The sequence below is a fragment of the Ceratotherium simum genome, chromosome 26, assembly GCF_057802395.1.
Source record: "Ceratotherium simum simum isolate JZ-2026a chromosome 26, ASM5780239v1, whole genome shotgun sequence".
In the NCBI taxonomy this organism is placed as follows: domain Eukaryota; kingdom Metazoa; phylum Chordata; class Mammalia; order Perissodactyla; family Rhinocerotidae; genus Ceratotherium; species Ceratotherium simum.
In genome coordinates this window covers 31,576,630-31,596,071 of record NC_141925.1, presented here as the reverse complement: position 1 = coordinate 31,596,071, position 19,442 = coordinate 31,576,630, and the positions used below count along the sequence as shown (strand labels likewise).

The following is a 19,442-nucleotide window of genomic DNA, read 5'->3' as shown; positions in this document are numbered from 1 at the left end:
ATTTGCACAGCCGCACAGGCCCTGGGAGTGCAACCCACACTTAAAACACAACGAACTCTCTCGTGCCAGTGCAAAAATGGCCTTATTTGGACTAAGAAAAGATGGTGGAACAACCTTGGACCACATGGGATATCAGAGTGGATACCACGACCCACAGACGCTCATTGTGGATTTCCTTGGGGGGGGGGTCTGGCTTTCAAATGTCCGTTCTCCAGCATTCCCACAAATTTTCATGTGCCACTGAGTGCTTTGATATTTGTTTTGGTAACATAGTTTCTATTTTATCTAGAACGGGGCAAACCACAGCCAGGGGGTCAACTCCGGCCCACCAGCTAGTTTTATAAATAAAGTTTCATTGGCAGCAGCCCCACTCGTTCAGGTTCATATCGTCTGGCTGCTTCTGGCTGGGAGAGCAGAGCTGAGCGGTTGAGACACTGACCGTATGGCCTGCAAACCCTAAGATATCTGCCAGCTGGCCCTCTGTAGAAAGTGTACTGAGCTCGAGGCGTGCGGGAGAGGTAAAAGGGGGGGGGGAGGCGCGGGACCCCTGTGTCGCCTGCTTCGCATTGATGCGGAGAAAGCCGAGAGTGTCACCCCGAGTTCACCCCAAACATCTCTGGGGGGGACACACTGACTTCCCCCCAGGGACTCAGTGCCTGCACACCCGGCTCCAGTGTGGACCCTCCCCGCACCTGCACCCCCACCCCAGCCAGCCCCCCACACTTACTTCATGGGTTTGAACAGCGCTTGCCCGTAATTCTGGAACGTCATGATGAGCTTGAGCTGCGTACCCCCCGACTTCATGGCTGCAGGGGAGGGAAGAGACACAGGTCACGTGCTACTCTCAGACCCTCCTCCTGTGGGCGAGCAAGGCCGGCTCCCCACCCGACCCCATGGCCCCGCCTGGGCCCCTGGACGTGGCCGAGGGCCCCCATGCTGCCTGGGAGGTTTGGGGTTTCCGGTAACTACACAGATGCACTCCTTCCCGATGTTCAGGTGTCAGGCAGAACGTCTCCCACAGTCTGACCCACAGACGAAAGGACTGGCTTCCAGGCAGGATGGCCAGGTGTGTGTACCTGCCAGCGATGCCTCCCTCCCCAGACACACCTATACGTGCCCGGAGGCCTGCACACACCTGCTCACACACCCACACACACAGACACCCCTCCACACACGCACACCACTGCTGGCCATCTAAGTTCCTGGGCCCTAGAGGAAGCCAGAGCAAGCTCAGTCTGAGGAGACCCTGTAGACCCCTTGGCTGGGGGCACCTCACTCATCAGAGGGCCTTCTGGGGGCTCCCCGTGGACACTGTGGGGGGTGGAATCCTCCAGAAGCATTGCTCTGGATTCCTGGCTGCCTCACTAGCTCAGAAGGCTATAGAATTCCTGAAAGGACCCATTTTTCCCTGACTATGGGTTTTCCTTTTTGCTGATGGAGCAGAAGGAAGGAAAATATTTGAGGATTTCCCTTGGTGGGGGGCTGGGCTTGGCCTGGCCTGTGGCGGCCCTGGGAGCTGAGCTGGCTGACCCCCCCGCCCCTTTCTGACATCTGCAAGGCGAGGGCCCAGGCCGCCTGAGACAGGCCACGCAGGGGCTTGTCTGCCATTCACAGAGGCCTCCTGCATCCACAGCAGGCACCGGCCGTGCTAGTGTCACAGGTGTGAACAAGAGCAAGAAGGTGTCCCCATTAGAGTCCGTGTTCAGTGGGGCCAGACAGATCGTAAACTATAAACACCACACCAGACGGATGGAGGAGGGACGGGCGTGGAGGCAAAGACCAAGGTCAGTGAGTATGACCCCATACCGGAGGTGCTCCAGGGCCTCGGGGGGACCCCAGGTAAGCCGTGGCCTGAGGTTCTGAGGCAGGTCAGGGTATAGGTGTAAATGTGAGGATCGTGCACACAGACGAGAAAAGGCCAAAGACAGAGGCAGTCACCAGGGGGCAGAGTGTGGTGAATGAGAGCCAAGACCAAGGCCTAGGACACACGAGTATTTCAGGGTCAGGAGGGGTCAACTAGGGGGCTGAGAAGGAGCCACAGTGAGCAGGGATGATCATGACTTGTGAAAACAGTCAAACGGCATAGGGGCAGGAGGGCGCCATACTGGAGGGCACCATACTAGAGGGGCACCATACTGGAGCGTGCCATATGGGAGGACACCATACCGGAGGGCACCATATTGGAGGACGCCATACTGGAGGGCACTATACTGGAGGGGCACCATACTGGAGGGTCCCATACTGGAGGGCACCACATTGGAGAGAACCATACAGGAGGTGTCATACTAGAAGGTGCCATATTGGAGGGTGCCACATTGCAGGGCACCATCCTGGAGGGCACCATACTGGAGGGTGCCATATGGGAGGGCACCAGACAAGAGGGTGTTATACTGGAAGTGTCATACTGGAGGGTACCATATTGGAGGGTGCCATACTGGAGAGTGTCATATTCGAGGGTGTTATACTGGAGGCTGCCATACTGGAGAGTGTCATACTAAAGGGTGCCATCCCGGAGGGCACCATACTGGAGGGTGCCACACTGGAGGGCACCATACTGGAGGGCTTTGGTGTGGGGCAGCCTTGAGGCTGGAGTCTCGGCTCAGCTTCCTTTGGCTGGGTACCCTAGAAGGAGTCTTCACCCTCCCTAACCTCAGTCCCCCACTTGTGTTAAATGGCGCTCGGGATACCTGCCCAGTCTCCTTCACGGGGTCGTGGCAAGGGTCAAAGCAAACCAGGGAAATGCATTACTTGACCTGTTGGCGCCTCATTGCTCATGTGACCACAGAGATGACAGTCATACCCTCCTCCTGCGACTGCTGTCACGAGTAAGTGGGTAATGCTGTGGAGCATCTAGAACAGCATTGGGCACGTGGCACATTCCAAATGGCATGTTGTCACAGGCGTGCCAAGTGTGACCACGAGTCCTAAGTTCCCCGAGCATTTTCCATGGCTCTTACGACTCTGTGAGCACCAGTGTCCAGGCCCTTCTCCGGGTTCCAGCCTGGCCGGATTCCTCCCTCTGCAGCGTCCACTCTGCCCGCTGTGTCTGGAGGGGCCCTGGTCCTGGAGCCCAGGAGATGGAGCTGGAGTCACAGCTCCCCCAGAGCAGTGGGACGTGAGCCTGTCGGCGAAGCTCTTTGAGCCTGTGCTCCCCTCAGAAAACAAACTCCACTTCACTCCAAAACACTGGAAATTACCTGAAAATGCCCAACCCTGGGGGCAGGGGATGGTGCACAGTAACCCCACTACGAAGCCTTCTTAACAGGACCAAAGGATTTTTAATGACACAGCAAACTGCTTACCGTTTTATTACTAAGTGAAGCAGCTTATGACGTGTCTACACTCTATGAACCACTTTCCTCTGAAAGGCAAGTATAAAAGGCAGGCAGTTAATCCCAGTGGTTATCCCCACGATGAGACCTGCAGAGGATTTTAATTTCCTTTTTTCCCCTAATCTGTGCGTTCTAAATTTCTATAACGAACATTATTATGTTTTTATAAGAAGAAAACAGAAGCGATTATTAAAAAACTAGTGGCCCCACTAAGCCCCAATCAACGTCCCCATTTCCCATTGATAGCAGGGTCACTGGATTTAATTATTCCCTCCTGGGCCAATTGGGGCCACGTATCAGCTCTTCCCAGTGCTTGTAATCCTGGGATTTTTTTTTAAATAACAAAATATTATGCAAATCTGGTCAGTTTAACCATTCTTGTCCTGGAAGCAAGTCCCACCTGCGTCATCGTTCCACTGACTGTGTGCCGCACCATGACCAGCTCCTCCCCACGAAGCAAATAAATAAGTAGAAGTTATAGGACATTAGAGTTCCCCTGGGACTGAGGACCCCAGAAACGCCAGGCTCTCGCTGACAGACCGTCTCTCGTCTGGGGACTCGGGTCCCCTGCCAGGCCCACCCTTCACTCTGCCCAGCTGGGGTCAACGGCTGAGAGACATTGGGATTCTGCTCTAAAATCCAAATGGTGTCCCTGCAAAAACCCACACAAACTGCCTCAAGTCACAGCAAAGGCCAAAGGTGACCATCTGGGGCGGGAGAGAGAGGCAGACTCTCCACCACAGGCCTTCGAGTGACGGCCCCACTCTGTGCTGAGAATGGGCCTGGGGAGGGGGTTAGGGCTGAGGGCCGCAGGACACAGACCAGACTCGAGAAGGAGGGAGTGAGTTTGGGGTTCCTTCTTGAGGTCACTGAGGGTCAGGACTGGAGGAAATTGTGCCCCGGGGCTGGGGAGAGTGGTGCAGTGGGGGCAGAGGCACGCTCGAGAGAAGGTCAGGTGTGCAGGCAAAGGCCGAGTGTGGGAGCTGCTGGATGCACCCTCTTCTGGCTGGGGCTTTGTGTTTCCCAGTGGACAGAGGCCCATCAAAACCTGGCCAACCTCAGCTGTGGGGAGGGACTCAACCGGGCGGAGAGCCCACCATGGGCATGAGGCCAGGCTAAGGCCAGGTTGTCCCCAGAAGTCACTCACCCTGAATGAGTCCCTCTCCCACCTGCCACCTTCCCTCCACCGCCACAGCCCCTCCAGGTCTGGGCCTCCATCATCAAACCTCCAACACAACTGGTGTCCAAGCCGGCTCCCTCCTACAGCTGCACACCCTCACAGCACCTCCTGCAGAAGCTCTCCCTCCTGGCCAGCCCACCTCCCACAGAGGGGGTCCCACCGTAGACCACGGGTGTCAGCTCGGTGTCTCTCCTGGCATACCTGAAAAGCCACACCCCCCAGCTACACAGTAAAATATGTTATTAATTCACACTAATTAATGCTCATTAGTAACGTGCATCATTAGTTACACATGTTAACACACATTAAGATCACACCCTGTGCTTTCATTATGTAATGCTCACGCTCTAAAGTCCGGGAGCAGAGACCTTTGGATGCCCTGGGTTTTGCTGTCTTTCCCCAGAACAGGCACAGAATGCAGGCAACTTAATGTGCAGTCTCCCCCAGAAGAACCCTGACAGATGTGGACATTTCCCAGGAATCCCAAGAGGGATCGAGTTAAACCGAGAACCAAGAGCAGCCCTGGGAGGAGAGAGACAGCCTGAAGGAGCATGGCGTGGGCCGGGCTGGGGTCCCAGCACCCCCACAAGGGAGGACGAGGGGCAGGACCCTGTGCTCTGCATCTGCTTGTGCCCTGTCACACCCCTCTGCTCACAGGGACGATGAGTGGCCTGGGCACACTCAGCTCTCTGTTTCCCATGGGAACCGGGGCCGGCCCCGCCAGTCTCCCCATTTCTAACAAGAACACCGACCCGTGTCTTGAGGGGCCACCTCCTGACTTTTAAATGAACTGATTTCATTTTTTAGAGACCCGTGGACCCCGCAAACACATCCATGTGTGAGGCTCTGCCAGTGCCCTCTGATGCCTCTGCCCTGGGCCTCGGTCATCTCCTCTGTGAATGGGGACCAACGCCTGTCCTTAGGGGTCACGGTCGGCTGTTTTCATGGCCACTGCCTTGTTATAAAGGTCAGAGGAAGCAAAGGCCTCACCCAAGGACAGCTCAAATTTGGAGGATGTGATGCCAGGATCACTCAGGTCACCTGTTCCTCCTGCCCCAATCCCCACACCACCCCCAGGGGAGAGAAGTCGGAGCAGCGTCCAGATTCCCGGGCTCCCATGCAGAGCCCCTGTACAGTCCTTGGGCATCAAGGGAAGGGGCCCATGGAGAAGGGCTGGTAGTGGACACCCGGGTCCTCCTGCCCCGACTTGCTGTGAGGCCTTGGGGAGCCTCCGCCCCAGGGGCCAGGCCACATCAGCGCCGCCCAACTTCAGTCCGCCACACGCCACCTCGGGATGTCTGAGCCTCGACAGCCTCTAGCCTGAACCACCATGTACGCCGTGCTGTCCTTCAAGGCAGCTCACTTTGACCTTGAAAGTTACGTTTCCCTAAAAGGGAGACTACGGCTCCATCCGGGGGGACCCAGCACCCCCGCAATCAGAAGACACAGTTGGAACACACACCTGCGGGACCTGGGGCCACAGCTGCCATCTGCTCAAAACGCACAAAGCAGGTGCGGGCTGGAGCTGGGTCAGCACCTGGGCGGGCTTGTGTTCTTGACCTCTGACCGCCGGCCGGAGAGAGAGCGAGGAGGGGCCTGGGATGGCCTCTGGGGTGGTCTCTGTCCTTCCTCAGCACCGGGCCTCGGGTGTCCGGCTAGCTGGGCATTTCCAGATCTCTTTCTCCAGGTCACTGAGCCCAGGGGCAGGAGGGGGAATTGTGGCCTTTCTGGGGCCAGAACTGCCCTCCCTGGGAGCCCACCTCCGACTAATTGGGCAGGCACCCAGTGCAGCCGCTCCTCTGGGCTGCCCCAGCCGTGGCCTTTGTTCCTCGAAGCTGCTGGCCAATTAGTCCCAGGCTCCAGCTGGATCAATCAGCGCCCAGGACTTCTGTCCCCAGAGTGTCTCCCTTGTTCAGGCACTAACCCTGGCTTTGGACGGAGCGACGGCGGAGTCTGCGTTTCAGGCCAGAGGCTGCTGAAGCCTCTCAGGCCACCAGGACTTCTTTTCCTTCCTAATGAATACTTCCGAGGCCAGAGCCGTTAATTGTGTCATTTATTCTTTGCATCCATAATTGTGCACGATAGCCATTTAACTACCACTGGCCGAGCCGAAGCCGCTGCCTGCCGATTTCAGGCTAATAGAGGTGGGTAATGTCCCAAGCCACTTTCAAGGCGGTAAACGGCCGTCACCGAGCAGCCAGGAGCGCGGCTGTCAACAGATCCCGTCCTGTGGGCCACAAGTGCCCCGTGAAGTGGATTGAGTGGTTCTGCACCAGGAGCTTTAATGGAACCATTCCGGGAGAAAGCTCCGGGACCTCACAGGAATCCTCCCTTTCGACAATATTTCCAGACCCACATTAAGTAGTGAGACGAACAACCTGAAGATTAAAGCGACCCCCAGGGCAGCATGGCAGGGAGGACAGGGACGTGCCAACCCAGGGCGAGTCTCCCCCTCAGAGGCCTCAGTTTCCCTGTTTGTGGAACTGTGGTTGGAAGGCGGTTGGATTCCCAGCTCTGTAAACTCAGACTCTTTTCTACACCCCCACTGGGGGTCACTGTGACCTCCGTGTCTTTCTTTTCTTCCATTCTATGCTCAAAAGGATGGTGTTGCTAAACCTGGAATCCTGAGGCCAACTCCCGGCTCCCGTAAGGGGCTACCATCCAGGGTTCCCCAGGGGGCCTCCAAAGGCTGCACCCCTCTCTAGATCATAGCAGGGGCAGGCGCTGGGGCCACCAGCAGCAGACAGCTCCTCTCTGGGGACCCCAGTCTCCAAAACCGCCCAGCTGATTCTGCTGAGCCAAGGGCCATGCTGGGGGCTGCTGTCTCAAACAGCTGGGTTTTTAACCAAAATGTCCACCTGGAGGTGGGGGCAGACACCTCCCAGAAAGCGTGTGTCCCCCAGGGACACCTGCAGCTTGGCCCGGGGCCAGCCCCTCCCCTATGCTCCCTGCGGACCAGGAGACCTGGCCTGGACACCTGGATCCAGGGCTCCTCTCTGCTCACAGGGGAGGGGACTCCCTGCGTCCTCAGGAAGAAGGGCCTTTTCACAAACGTAGACTCACCTGGGTGCGACTTCAGGCCCAAGGGGGCAGGGGAGTGAGGCCCAGTGTCCAGCTGAGGCCCTTCACCAGGCTCGGGCTTGTCCAGGACTGGCTGCTCAGCCCCCGACATGCTGCCCCCACACAGAGACCTGCCCAGCAGGGACGCCGCCCAGCCTCCGTCTCCCTTTTTCTCTTATTTACTCATTGAAGCCTCTCAACAACCCTGTGAAGCAGGTTTTCTGGGTCCACATCTTTCTTCAGAATCTCTGGGGGCAGAAGTGTTTGGGGACCTCAAAAACTCCAGATGACAAAACGTACAGGTGTAGACATTCCACCTTATGTAACAGCATGCCGGGTCTGGGGCAGAACCCCGTAATTAAACACGCTCCTCCCTCCTCAGAGGAACATGTGAATATTCACGCCAAGTGAGAAAAACAAGGATTTATAAATCGTCTCATCATTTCAGTTTCTGCCCCATGTAAGCTCAGGTTGAGTCAGGCTTTGCTGTCGAATGAGTTTTGTGGATTTCAGATTTGCAGGCCTGAGATTATGGGGTTAAGTCATAACCGTCTCTACGTCCATGCGAGGATCCTGAAACACCAGAAGGGTTAATCCAGCTGCCCAAAGTCCCTTTCATGAGTGACTGGTGGAGCTGGGGCTCACGCAAGGCCGCCTGCTGTGCCCCACTGACAGCACCAGCTCCCATCAACCAACTGGCCAGCACCCATCGGGCACCTGCAGAAGGACTGGACGTCCAGCCTCGCTCCAACAGGCCCACTGCCTCAAGGAAGACTGGGTTAGGCCCAGCTCGGCCAGCGTGGTCTAGGTGAGTGCGATCAGCTCACACAGCCCAGGAGACAGGTGGGCAGGGACCCCCCAGGTCACACTGCGAGGTGCATGCCAAGCCAGACCCTGCGGCGGGATCCCTGAAACGGGCACTGTCACTGTACTGCGATGTCAGGCAGCCTGGGCGACACGGCCCAGGACAGTCGCACCAGAGGGGGGGATGCCCCAAGGCCGGGCCCCTGGGGGAACGGAGGGCAGAGAAGCCCAAGGTGGACAGAGCTGCCTGCGAGCCCTGGAGGCCCGTCCACTCACTACAGCTGCTCTGGACTCCCGGGCTCTGCCCTCCGCCCAGAGCACGCATCCAGTGGGGGCTGGGAGGCTATGCATCCCTGAGGGATACAGCAAGCCTGGCCAGCCTGTGGGATCCCCATAGCCCTCCCTCTACCCAGACCCTGCATTTGCCCTCGAGGGGGTGGCTGTGGACCACGGTGCAAAGCTCTAGTCAATATTTTCAACCTTGCACACTCACTTCCTTATGAGAATAAGATGTAAACTCCCGAGCAGGCCTGAGCCCATTCGACAGATGGGGAAACTGAGGCAGAGAGAAACTCACAGGGACAGCAGCCAGCAGGGCAGGCTCTTTCAACGTGAACACTGTACTTCCCCAAAACCCTTTCTAATTTTAAAACCTTGTTCTCACTTTCCCGGAAAGCCCCGCCTCCCCACCCCTTCTGTGATGAAAGCCTGGGCTTCACTCAAGACCCAGTCAGACGCCTTTTCTCATAGAAGGTCCTCCTCCCCTCCTTCCAGATGGGGGTCACGTCTTGCCTGCGTGCTCCTGGACTCTATCTGTACGGCATTCAGAGCATTCATTCCTCGTCAGTGTGTCCGCTTCCCCCTGGAAGGTCAGGTCAGCAGGCGGCAGGATCTTGCTGACACCGGATTCATCCCAACCCCCACCGCTCAGAAGGGGGCCCGACATGCAGGGGTGTGGGTGCTCAGAAAACCTGCTGAAGGGATCAGCAAGTTGGTCGGCACCCTGGATATTTCTGTACCAGCCACATCTACTCTCAGGAGTGGAAGAGACACCCCAGCTCTGGTCCCCATCCTTCACACAGACTGCTTCCCCACACAGCCTGAAGCCCCCGGACCCCCGCAGGGATGGGAGGGAGGGCTGGGGTGGGGCTGGGGTCAGGGAGGCGCTCAGATTCCCCCTGGGCCGCACACAAGGAGGGGAAGCCCCCAGCTTGTTCCAGGAGAGTCTCCCTCACAAGGGTGAGCAATCCCACATTAGGAAGGAGCGCACACCTGTCCTCCCACGGCAAGGCGAGTGCTGCAAACAGCTCAGGATGGGCAGAGAGCGCCAAACATAGCCTCTACAGAACTCCAGAAAACCCACTTGCCAGCCTCATAGGTAACACCTGACTCCCCGGGGCAGCAGCTGGACAGAACCCCAGGTTGCTGGGACCTTTGAGCATGAGGATCGCTCACGAGACAACAAGAAGACCATGCCGGATCCGCCTGCTCCGTGGCACAGCGCAGAGACCTGCACAGTGTCCCCGGCTGCCTTCCATGGCCATGTGCACCCAGGCCAGCTCCCTGCAAAGCCCGGAATGGTTCTTCCGCCCCAGGACCTCAGCCCATCCCCCTCTGCCTCTCTGGCCCCAGTGACTAATGGGGACCTTCACACACAGTCGCCCACGGGCCCAAGAACAATGGCACCAAACCACCCTCAGAAATGCTGCTGACACACTTTCCTGAAATCAGTTACTGGAGGCCCTTTTTCCTCTGATTCAGCAGATCCCAAAGTACTCAGAGATGTCACCTCTGAACTACTGAGTGCACTGGTCTCCACCCTGGACAGAGCCGAGCCCTGGTCACGCCACATGAAGTTGCAGGAGGACCTGGCTGAGCTCTGATGCAGAGCTGGTCCCAAACCACAGGAAGCCTCTCAGCCCTCAGCTGCACCTCCCGCCGTGCTGAGGGAGGGGCCCCATCCTCCAGGGTGCCCCTTCTTTATACTTGCGGGGGGAGGGCCTGTGGTCTAGAAAGTGCCCCTCCTGAGGACCTCCCCCCTGCAGGGCCTGCAGGCTCCTCCGAATAACTGCCCCAGTAGGTAATGCTGCATCAAGGAGCATCACCTCCCAGCTCTCCTGCTAGGAAAGCAGGCCCAAGCAGCCCGAACCCCCTGGAGATGCACGGTGCGGCACCTACCGACACTGGTTATCTTCTGAGCACCAAGGTCGCGCAGCAGGGCCTCGATCGAGGGGTTGTTTCTGGAGTACAGCTCATGCCGGTTGATGCCAATATGGAATTTGAGCCAGTTGGGGTAGGAGTCGATGGCCGCCTCCCCCGTGGGTGAGAATTCCTCATCCTCAGCTCCTTCGTGTGCCCTACAGCAAATGAAGGTGACCCAGAGTCAACAGGGAGAGACTAGAGCGGAGAGGTACTGGTGAATGGGGGCTGGGGGGAGGGAGCCGCTGGCAGCAGAGGCCTTAGATTCAGCTTTGAATCCAAACAAATGCAGGTTTACTGAAAGGCGTCTCTGCTCAAACAGGACCCTGCGATGTCCGCACTTTTCCTGTGGCTGCTGTTCTACCAGCTAATAACAGATCTAAAGGCTTGTAATGCTTACTTATCCCGAGACTCCCAGACAGTTATAACTAGAGCAAGACCCAACCCAGAACGTCGGCGCTGGGCCCAGCCGTCTGCCCTGGGGTCACCAAACAGCCCACAGCATGACGTCAGCGTGGGGTATGAGGGGCTGTGGGCTCTTCCCGGGGGCAGGTGGGCGAGACCGTCCTTGACCACAGACTGTGTGCGAATTGCAGACACACCCGTCTGTCAGAAACCTTCCCTGGGCGCTCTGCCTTGCTTCCAGCAACCAGGGGCTGGAATGATGCAAGAGGCTAAATTTGATTTTAACAAGAGCAGTCTTGGGTGGGGAAAGGAAAGAGGCAGCCGCTCACTCCAGCCGAGGCCAAAACTGAGGACTCGCCGCCCACGTGGCTGTCCTCCATCTCCAAAGTCCGAGGACCAGTCTAGGGGACAGACCCTGTTTGCTGCACGGCCGGAGAGATAAGCGGGTCCTGTCTCAGCTCTAATCCACCTGCAAGGGAGGCCCTTTCGGCCCCACGTTCTGCCCACAACCACCCGGAGGCCGCATCCCCGACCACCAGCTCTGGGCCCTGTCTCTCCGAGGAAGAGCCCAGGCCCAGACCCAAGCCCAGGCCGCTGCTCCGATCCTCAAGTTTCTGAGCATTTCCTTGAACCTGGCCAGCAGACAAAGCTCAGGCCACCAGACACCTTGGTGTGCTTAGACAGAAAACCCCGGGCCTGGTCAAATTTCGGGGGAGAGAGGATTTTTCCTAAGATGTTTTGGAAGCCTGGCCTTTCCCCCCACCCCGGTCGCTCGGGTAACCTTCTGCAGGTGGGTATTTATTCTGGCCCTGCTGCTGGTTAATGTTTCACCAGCTCCGGGTCGCAGCATCTGCTCTTTGGGGTTTAGGTGGCTGAGGAGAGCCTTGGGGGGGAAGGGCTGAAACCAGGACAGTTTCAAGAGATGCCCCTGGGAGACGCTCTCGTCTTTTGTGATGCTATCGCACCCTGGCTGGAGAGCCCGTTTGTCACGCCACGTGGGGGCCAGCACGCCCCTCTGCTGGTTCTGTTCTCAGTGACCTGACGGATGTGTCCACCGCAGCAACATCACCGAGTATCTGAAAGCTGGCAGCCTCTCCGTCACTCACTCGCCAACTCCTTCATTCATTGCCTGACTGGGTTTCCCAAGCTCTCTGTGCCCTGCAGGCCGGCTCCGCCTTCCTGTAAACGCAGCACCCATTCCCTGGCTCCTGGCTGCCCAGTCTGCCGAGCCGAAGGTCCACCGAGCAGACCTTCCTCAGGAGGCAGTCATTCTGGAGACAAAGGCAGGGCCCTGAGCCAGACGCGGATGCCGCCCACCTCACAAAGCTCCCGTGGGGGGGGGGGGTTCTGCCATGGGGGTCGACGCCCTCTGGGGGTCCCTGAGCCTCTTTACACAATGCCGTGGACGTGCAGGGGCATTTCCTGGCAGGGGCACACAGCTTGATCTTCATTCTCAAAGAGAGCCCGGCCGCCTTAGGGGTCGGCCAGCCAACACCCACCCCAGCGCCCTCCGGTCCCACTCACCAGTCGGGGTTCTCCGCCGCCGCCGCCGCCGCCGCCGCCGCCTTGGGGTTGAACCTGATGTCGCTGTTCACATTGAAAAGGACGTCGTCCTCTGTCAGCGGCGGGACGGCCACCTGGTAGAGCGGGTGTTCGAACAGCCTGGCCAGGAGGGATCCATCCCCGCTGGGGCCAGGGGGCGGCACCGACCGACGGGGGCCGGGGTCCCGGAGCAGCGGCCGGTGTGCGGGATCGCGGGGTCGCGGGGCGCCGGGGTCCTGGCCCCGCAAGGCGCCCTCGGCGGGCTCGGCTGCAGGCGGCAGTTTCTCCAGCGAGTGGGACGTGAGATTGGAGGAGGGGTCAGAGCTGAAGTCCTGCAGGATGCGCAGCGTGTGCTTGTTGGGCCAGTCCGCGTCGCCGGCGGAGGCTGCGGCCGGGGGCTCCCCGGGGCGGCCGCGCGCCTTGGCCCAGCCGGGGGCCCCCGCCTCGGCCGCGGGCTGCGCGCACGAGCAGCCAGGCTCCCCCGAGGGCCGCGCGGCGCGCCGCTCCAGCTTGGGCAGCAGGTCCAGCACGATGTGCAGCGCGCAGGCCACCAGGAACACCATCAGTATGAGCACGCGGAACCTGCGCACCAGGATCATCTTCATGGCCGCGCCGGCGAGCGCGGCCTGGGCTCCGGGCGTCCTCCCGGAGCACGCTACGCCCGTGCCCCTCTAGTCGTGGCTTGGCACGAACGCGGTGCCGCGGCGCGGGTCAAGGTCCATCTGGCGTGGGGCGGCTACCAGCTCGGGGGCTGTCCCCGGGCCCGCACCGCGCATAGGTTGCCCACTGCCAAAGCGCCCGCTCGCCGGGCCATCCCGGGGCCGTTTGCTGTCGCCTCTCCGGAGCGGCCGCGCCCAGCCGCCCTCGTCCGCGGAGCTGTGGGCGCAGCCTGGTGAGGCCCCGCGCACGCAGCGGCCGGCTCGGGTCTCCGGGGTCGCGGCAGCGCTCATCAGGCGCTCAGGGGCCGGCCGCTGCGGCCCATCCCGGCCAGGGCGCAGCGGCCCGGCGTGGTGGCGGCTACGGCGCGGCTCAGTCCCCTGCGCGGCTCCGTGGGCCGGCCGGGTGGGGAAGGGGCGGCTCCTCGGGCAGGACCCGGCTCTCTCTCGCTGCGGCCCGGAGGTGGGGACCGAGAGAGAGGAGGGTGCGCGGCCGCGAGAACCGAGTTGGGGGCGGGCGCGGGGGGCGCACGGAGCGGCCGGCGAGGTCCCCGGCAGGTGCAGCGGGCGTCCCCAGAGCGCCGCGCCCGCAGGGCCGAGGTCTCGGCGCCCCGCGCCCGAGCGGGCAGATATCCGAGCGCCGTGGAGCCGCCCCCCGCGTCAGCGCCCGCAGATTGGCGGAGCACAGCCAGCGATCACGGCCGGGCCCGGGCCGGCGCGCTCCCTCTCTTCTCTCCTCCCCTCGGCCGCGCCCCGCGAGCCTCCGCAGCTCCGGGCCCGCTAAGGGGAGGGCGCCTCTCCCGGGCTTTGCCGAGAGACGAGACCCGAGAGGGGTAGGCAGGGGGCGCGGGTAGGCACCCGGCCCCCGCAGCAGGAGAGCAGGCCCGGCGGCTGCGGACACAGCCGAGATGGTCCCTCCGGCCAGGCCGCTGCGCCAGAACCGCCGCCCGCCCTGCCGGCCGCCGCCAGCTGCAGCCTCTCGGCTCCTCCCTGATGAACGAGGGCCAGACCCGGGCCAAGTCCCTCCCCGGGGCCGCTGGGAGTCTGCGCTGCCGGATGAGCTCCCCGCCGGGCGGCGACCTTGTGCCCCGCGCGCCCCCGCCTCGGGGAGGAGGAGGAGAGGACAGAGAAGCGCGGAGTCGGGCCGAATCCGGAGGGGACGCCGGCACCGCGGCGAGGCTCCTGCACCGGCTGGGGCCCCGCCCCGCCCCACCCCACCCGGAGGGGCCACGCCTGCGCCTTAACTCCGGCGGCGCCGGCTCCAGCCGGGACCCGCTTGGCGCTGAGCGGGACCCGGTGCGCAGAGGCGGCCTCTCCCTCGCTCTGGGCGGGGCGGTGTGTGTGTCTCTTTGGCCTCGCCGGAAGCGCAAAATCGGCCACCCACACCCAGGGGTGCGGTGCTTCTAGATGTGGCCTGTTTTGGGCCCACACAGCTTCTGGACCCCCAGCCCCCAACAGGGAATATTAACGTGAATGTCAGCCTAATTCATGGGATGGTAAGCAAACCTGGGCGGGGAAGATGGTCATAAACACATCCCCAGGCTCTCTGCCCCTGGCCCTCAAGGCGCTGCGCATTTCCAAAGCAGGTAAATGAAGCATCGCTCCAACCACAGCCTCGATGCAGGACCAGAGGGGAGGGCGGTCTCTGGGGGTTGGGGGGGCCTAGGGTGGGAGCCCCCTGCCTTCTGCTCACTCGCTGTGCTGTCTGGGCGTCTCCCCCGTCTCAGGACCTCAGGTTTCTCTTCTGTGAATTTAGTGCACATTATCTCTGAGACTCCCCCAGTGCCTGACATGCAGTAGGCACCCACTAGATGCTTGTTGAGTGAAGGAGGGGGGTCCCAGCGGTGGGTCAGTGAAATAGATGTTTCTGAGGCCATTTGAGTAAGTGAAAGGGCTGGACCAGCCCTCCTGGAGCTGGAGGGTGTGTGGTGGGGGACCAGAGGTGAGGGTGGGTTTGATCTGGAGATAGAGCCTCTCCCTCCCCACCCTCCACCCCCTTCTCACACTGACAGCACCATCTGTGTGCAGAAGAGGTAACTTTGGACAAGGTTACCCAGAGAGGCCAAGGAGATGATAACTGAGATGGGGGTTGAGAAGTGAGACCCCGCTCCATCTGGGGGAGGGGAGCGAGGACAGACCCCTTATGGCACAAATGGGCTTAGATCTGTGGTCACCCAGCCCCCCAGGTGTCTCCCTTGGCCTTGGGCTTCTGTAGCCTCCACCCCCAGCCCTCCCATGGTCAGCGTCCTCAGGGTAGACGTGCAGTGGCTGATCCTGTGAACCATGGACACCACGTGTGGCGGCCTCACTGGGGCTCCCTGCACTTATTTGTACCCCTCCTTCTCCTGGGAGCTGAGATGTTATCTGGACTCTCCATTGTCCACTGGATGGCCCCCTCGCACAGTTCTTCTTCATTATCTCACCAAGCAGATCTGTTTGAAGTGCCCGCACCCCCCTTCTTCCCTGGCCACCACTCTCTTTTCCTAGAACACCCGTCACTGTCTGAAGATACCATCTTCTCTTGTTATTTATGGTTTGTCCCCCTAAAATGCACATGCTCCACTGAAATAAGAGCCTCAGAGACGCCATGTTCACAGCTCTGCCCTGCGGCTGGAGTGGAACAGGTGCTCAAAGATGGGACCAAGAGCTACCTTCCAACCTGGGGTCAGGTGTCAACCTGGGGTCAGGTGTCAACAGGCTCTGGTGACACATGGGAAAAAGCTCTGAAAACAGAGCACACCCCACAGGAGGACAGAGTGTGAAAAACCCAGGGCCAGGTCTCTCTGCCCGGTTCCTTTAGACTCTGCTCAGAGGAGTAGTTCAATCTGGTTCAATCGATTCATCCATGGAAATCACAAAAAGCAGACACACCTGCACACACACACACAGACACACATATATACACACACGCAGACACATGCACATATATACACACGTATGCACACAGACACATATAGGTACACACACGGACTTATATATACACACACACACATATATACACACACGCAGATACACACAGACACACGCACACAGGGCCTGAGGCCCGGTTAGGCCTCCGCCTTGATGTCCACAGGCAGAGGCCAGGCTGGGCAGCTCTGGACTGGGCACCATGAGGAAGGGCCTCATCGGAGTCCAGGGGAATAGTTCTGGGGGCTTTTTTCTCCCAAAGGCCGGAGCCCTAAGAAGCCAATGTACAACATGTCCAGTGGTGACAGGAATTATGTAGAAAAATAAAGTCGGTACAGCAGAACAAGACATTGTGGGCAGGGCAGCTGCTGTCTACACAGGGTGGTCCGGGAAGGCCCCTGAGAAAGTGGTGTTTGGAGAGCAGCTTGCCAGGAGGAAAGAGCACTTGGTGGCCTGGGGGCAGGGAATGAAATGCCAAGGCCCTGGGGTGGGCGGGCACATTAGAGGTTGGAGCTGAGCAAGAGGAGATTAGGGGCGGGGCCCACGCGAGGCCTGAGCCAGTGAGGATGAGGGACAGAGAGGGACAGGTCGTCCTCAAGACGAGAAAGGCTCACCTCGGGCTGAGCTGACAAGTCTGAGGGACAGGAGGGAGGTGGTGGCTGGACCGTGTGCAGGTGGCTCCCCGACATCTTGGACGCAGACACGTTCTGAAGGTAGAAGGTTCCTGGGCTTCAGCTGGAGCCCCCAGTAGTTCCGTGCACCAGCAGATTTGGGGGCTGGGAGTTAGGAACCTGATTTTGGACTGTGGGTAGTGCGTGTGCACAGAGCCATGGGGTGGATGGGCTCACAGGGCTGAGAGAGAATGTGTGGAGAGACCTGAGAGCCGGGACCCGAGACGTCCACCACGGAGGTCAGGACCAGGCAAAGGACGGAGGTCAGGAGGCGTGTGACCAGACAGGGGACGGAGAAGGAGCGCTGTGAGCCAAGAGGCCCAGGAGGCCACACAGCGGGACCGGGAGAACCAGAAACTCACTGTCTGGTGCTGCCCAGAGGGAGCGCAAGGAGGCTGACTACTGGCCCGGATGTGGCTACATGGAGGTCATTGGTGGTCTTAACCAGATGGCCCTACACAGTGGGGGTGAAAGCCAGAAGGAGTCCTGAGAGAAGCAGAGGGCAGTGGAGACGCATCTTGTGATGAGCTCTGTGTGAAAGAGAGTGGAGAAATGGGGTGACGGCTGAGGGCAAAGCAGGACCCACCTCCCTTCCTGGATCCGGGGGAGGGGCCTGAACGCTGAGCTTGGGTTCCCCGAAGATGCTCGCATGGGGAGCGACTGTCTCCATCCACCATCTCACCCTTGGCTAATCCAAAGAAATCTGCCACAGGAGGCCCCAGATCTGCAGGGGCGGGAGGAAGGGTGATGGGGCTGCAGTGGGGGGCCAGCCAGGTCCCTCCCAGGAGGTGCTGTGACTGGGCCGGAGGACACATTGAAGGTTCCCACTGAACCTAGGAGAGGGGAGGAGATGTCCAGGCAGAGAGCAGCCTGGACATGGGGTGCAGAGGGAGGGTCTTTGAGGGCCTTCTTGGTTGGGTCTCTGGGAACAGGTGGCAGGGGAGATACCACCTGCTCTTATCCATGTAGGGCCCCCCGACAGTTACTCTGAGTCCTGGTCGAAGCACCGCCCTCCTCAGCATGCACCTGGGCCCTGAGCCACCTTGAGTGTGTGGAGCCGCCAGCTGGCCTGGCTGAGGGGCCGCCATCAATCTTTTCAGGCAAAAAGGACTGCTTATGGGAAACTTGAGGTGCAAATAGGGACGTGGAGCAGTGGACTTGGCAGGTTGCTTTTGTGTAAAAAGGAAGAGAGATGCGCTTAGACACGAATATCACTTGAGGGGCTATGCGAACCGCCCCGAAGAACCCCATACGATGCTCATGTAGGAAGTGGGACAGGACACGGTGGGAAAAGGCCTGGGGGCCACACAGTGTGGGGAGTGCATGGTGGGGTGGAGGAGACACTGTCCTAGGAGCTGCAGGGAACATTCTGGAGGGGCCCAAGAATCCTTCCAGGGGTTGGGAGAAAGGGGAGCAGCATAGCCCAGGAGCTGGCACGCCTCCTTCTTCTGGGACACCCAGCCAGCCTCCCCCCACTGCATCCCTTCCCCTGGCCTGGCCCGAGTGGCCCAGCCCTGGTGTCCAGCCTGGTGTGGAGGACGGAGGCCCAGAGGGACCCGCCCACCAGCTCAGGTCCTGGAACTTACACTTCTCCATCCTACGATGTTTTCCTAAGGATTCCTCATCCAAGACCCTTCTCCATCCTACGATGTTTTCCTAAGGATTCCTCATCCAAGACCCACCAGGAAGGCTCCCGGAGCTGTTGACCACAGGCTATTCTGGGAGCGGGGGGGAGCCCTGGGCTGGGAGGGGGGGTGCGGGGGTGGGGGGGTGTGATCTGGGCGGGGACTGTCCTCATGGGCATCCACCCTGTGCCCAGGCATCACGGGGGTGTGGTTTAACCCCTGTCTGGTGGAACCAGAGAATGTGGACAGATTCCTGCCTCCTGGCCTGCCTGGGATTGGCCAGTGTGGGACTGGTGGGGTAATGGGCCTGGGCCAGCACCCTGGTCCTCTGGCCATTCACCCACCAGACACAGGGTCACAGCCTGAGGGGTCTTTGGAAAACAGAGCTCCTTTGTTAACTTTAAAGTGACAGATCAAGAAGCCAAAAAAGGAGTGAATAAAACAATAAAAAAGCTTGACTTTATTTTGTACATTTTGTATCACTAAGATACACGATTTATATTCTTTTCTATCATAGGTGGAAGACCCACAAAACACTGATCGTCTATTGACCATAATGAAAATGTTAAGAAATTCCATAGGCAGATAATCCACAGTCTGTTCACTGAGTGTGTATATATACACACACACACATATACAGATACATATAACCTACAGTCTGTTCACTGAGTGTGTATATATACACACACACATGTATACAGATACATATAACCTACAGTCTGTTCACTGAGTGTGTATATATACACACACACACGTATACAGATACATATAATCTACAGTCTGTTCACTGAGTGTGTATATATACACACACACATGTATACAGATACATATAATCTACAGTCTGTTCACTGAGTGTGTATATATACACACACACACGTATACAGATACATATAACCTACAGTCTGTTCACTGAGTGTGTATATATACACACACACACGTATACAGATACATATAACCTACAGTCTGTTCACTGAGTGTGTATATATACACACACATATATACAGATACATATAACCTACAGTCTGTTCACTGAGTGTGTATATATACACACACATATATAC

General features: G+C 59.1%; 1 protein-coding gene across 1 annotated transcript in view; it reads right to left on the bottom strand.

Moving 5' to 3' along the window:
* Positions 1 to 13,133, bottom strand: part of FAM20C (FAM20C golgi associated secretory pathway kinase) — a 50,790-nt gene extending 37,657 nt beyond the window's left edge. Inside the window, exons 1-3 of the mRNA XM_087417421.1 lie at positions 12,505 to 13,133; positions 10,555 to 10,733; positions 728 to 806 (exon numbers count right to left, since the gene is read on the bottom strand). Of these exons, the coding sequence (XP_087273547.1) occupies positions 728 to 806; positions 10,555 to 10,733; positions 12,505 to 13,127 (881 nt within the window). The 5' untranslated portion in view covers positions 13,128 to 13,133. The remainder of the gene's footprint in view (positions 1 to 727; positions 807 to 10,554; positions 10,734 to 12,504) is intronic.
* Between the last annotated feature and the right edge of the window lie 6,309 nt (positions 13,134 to 19,442).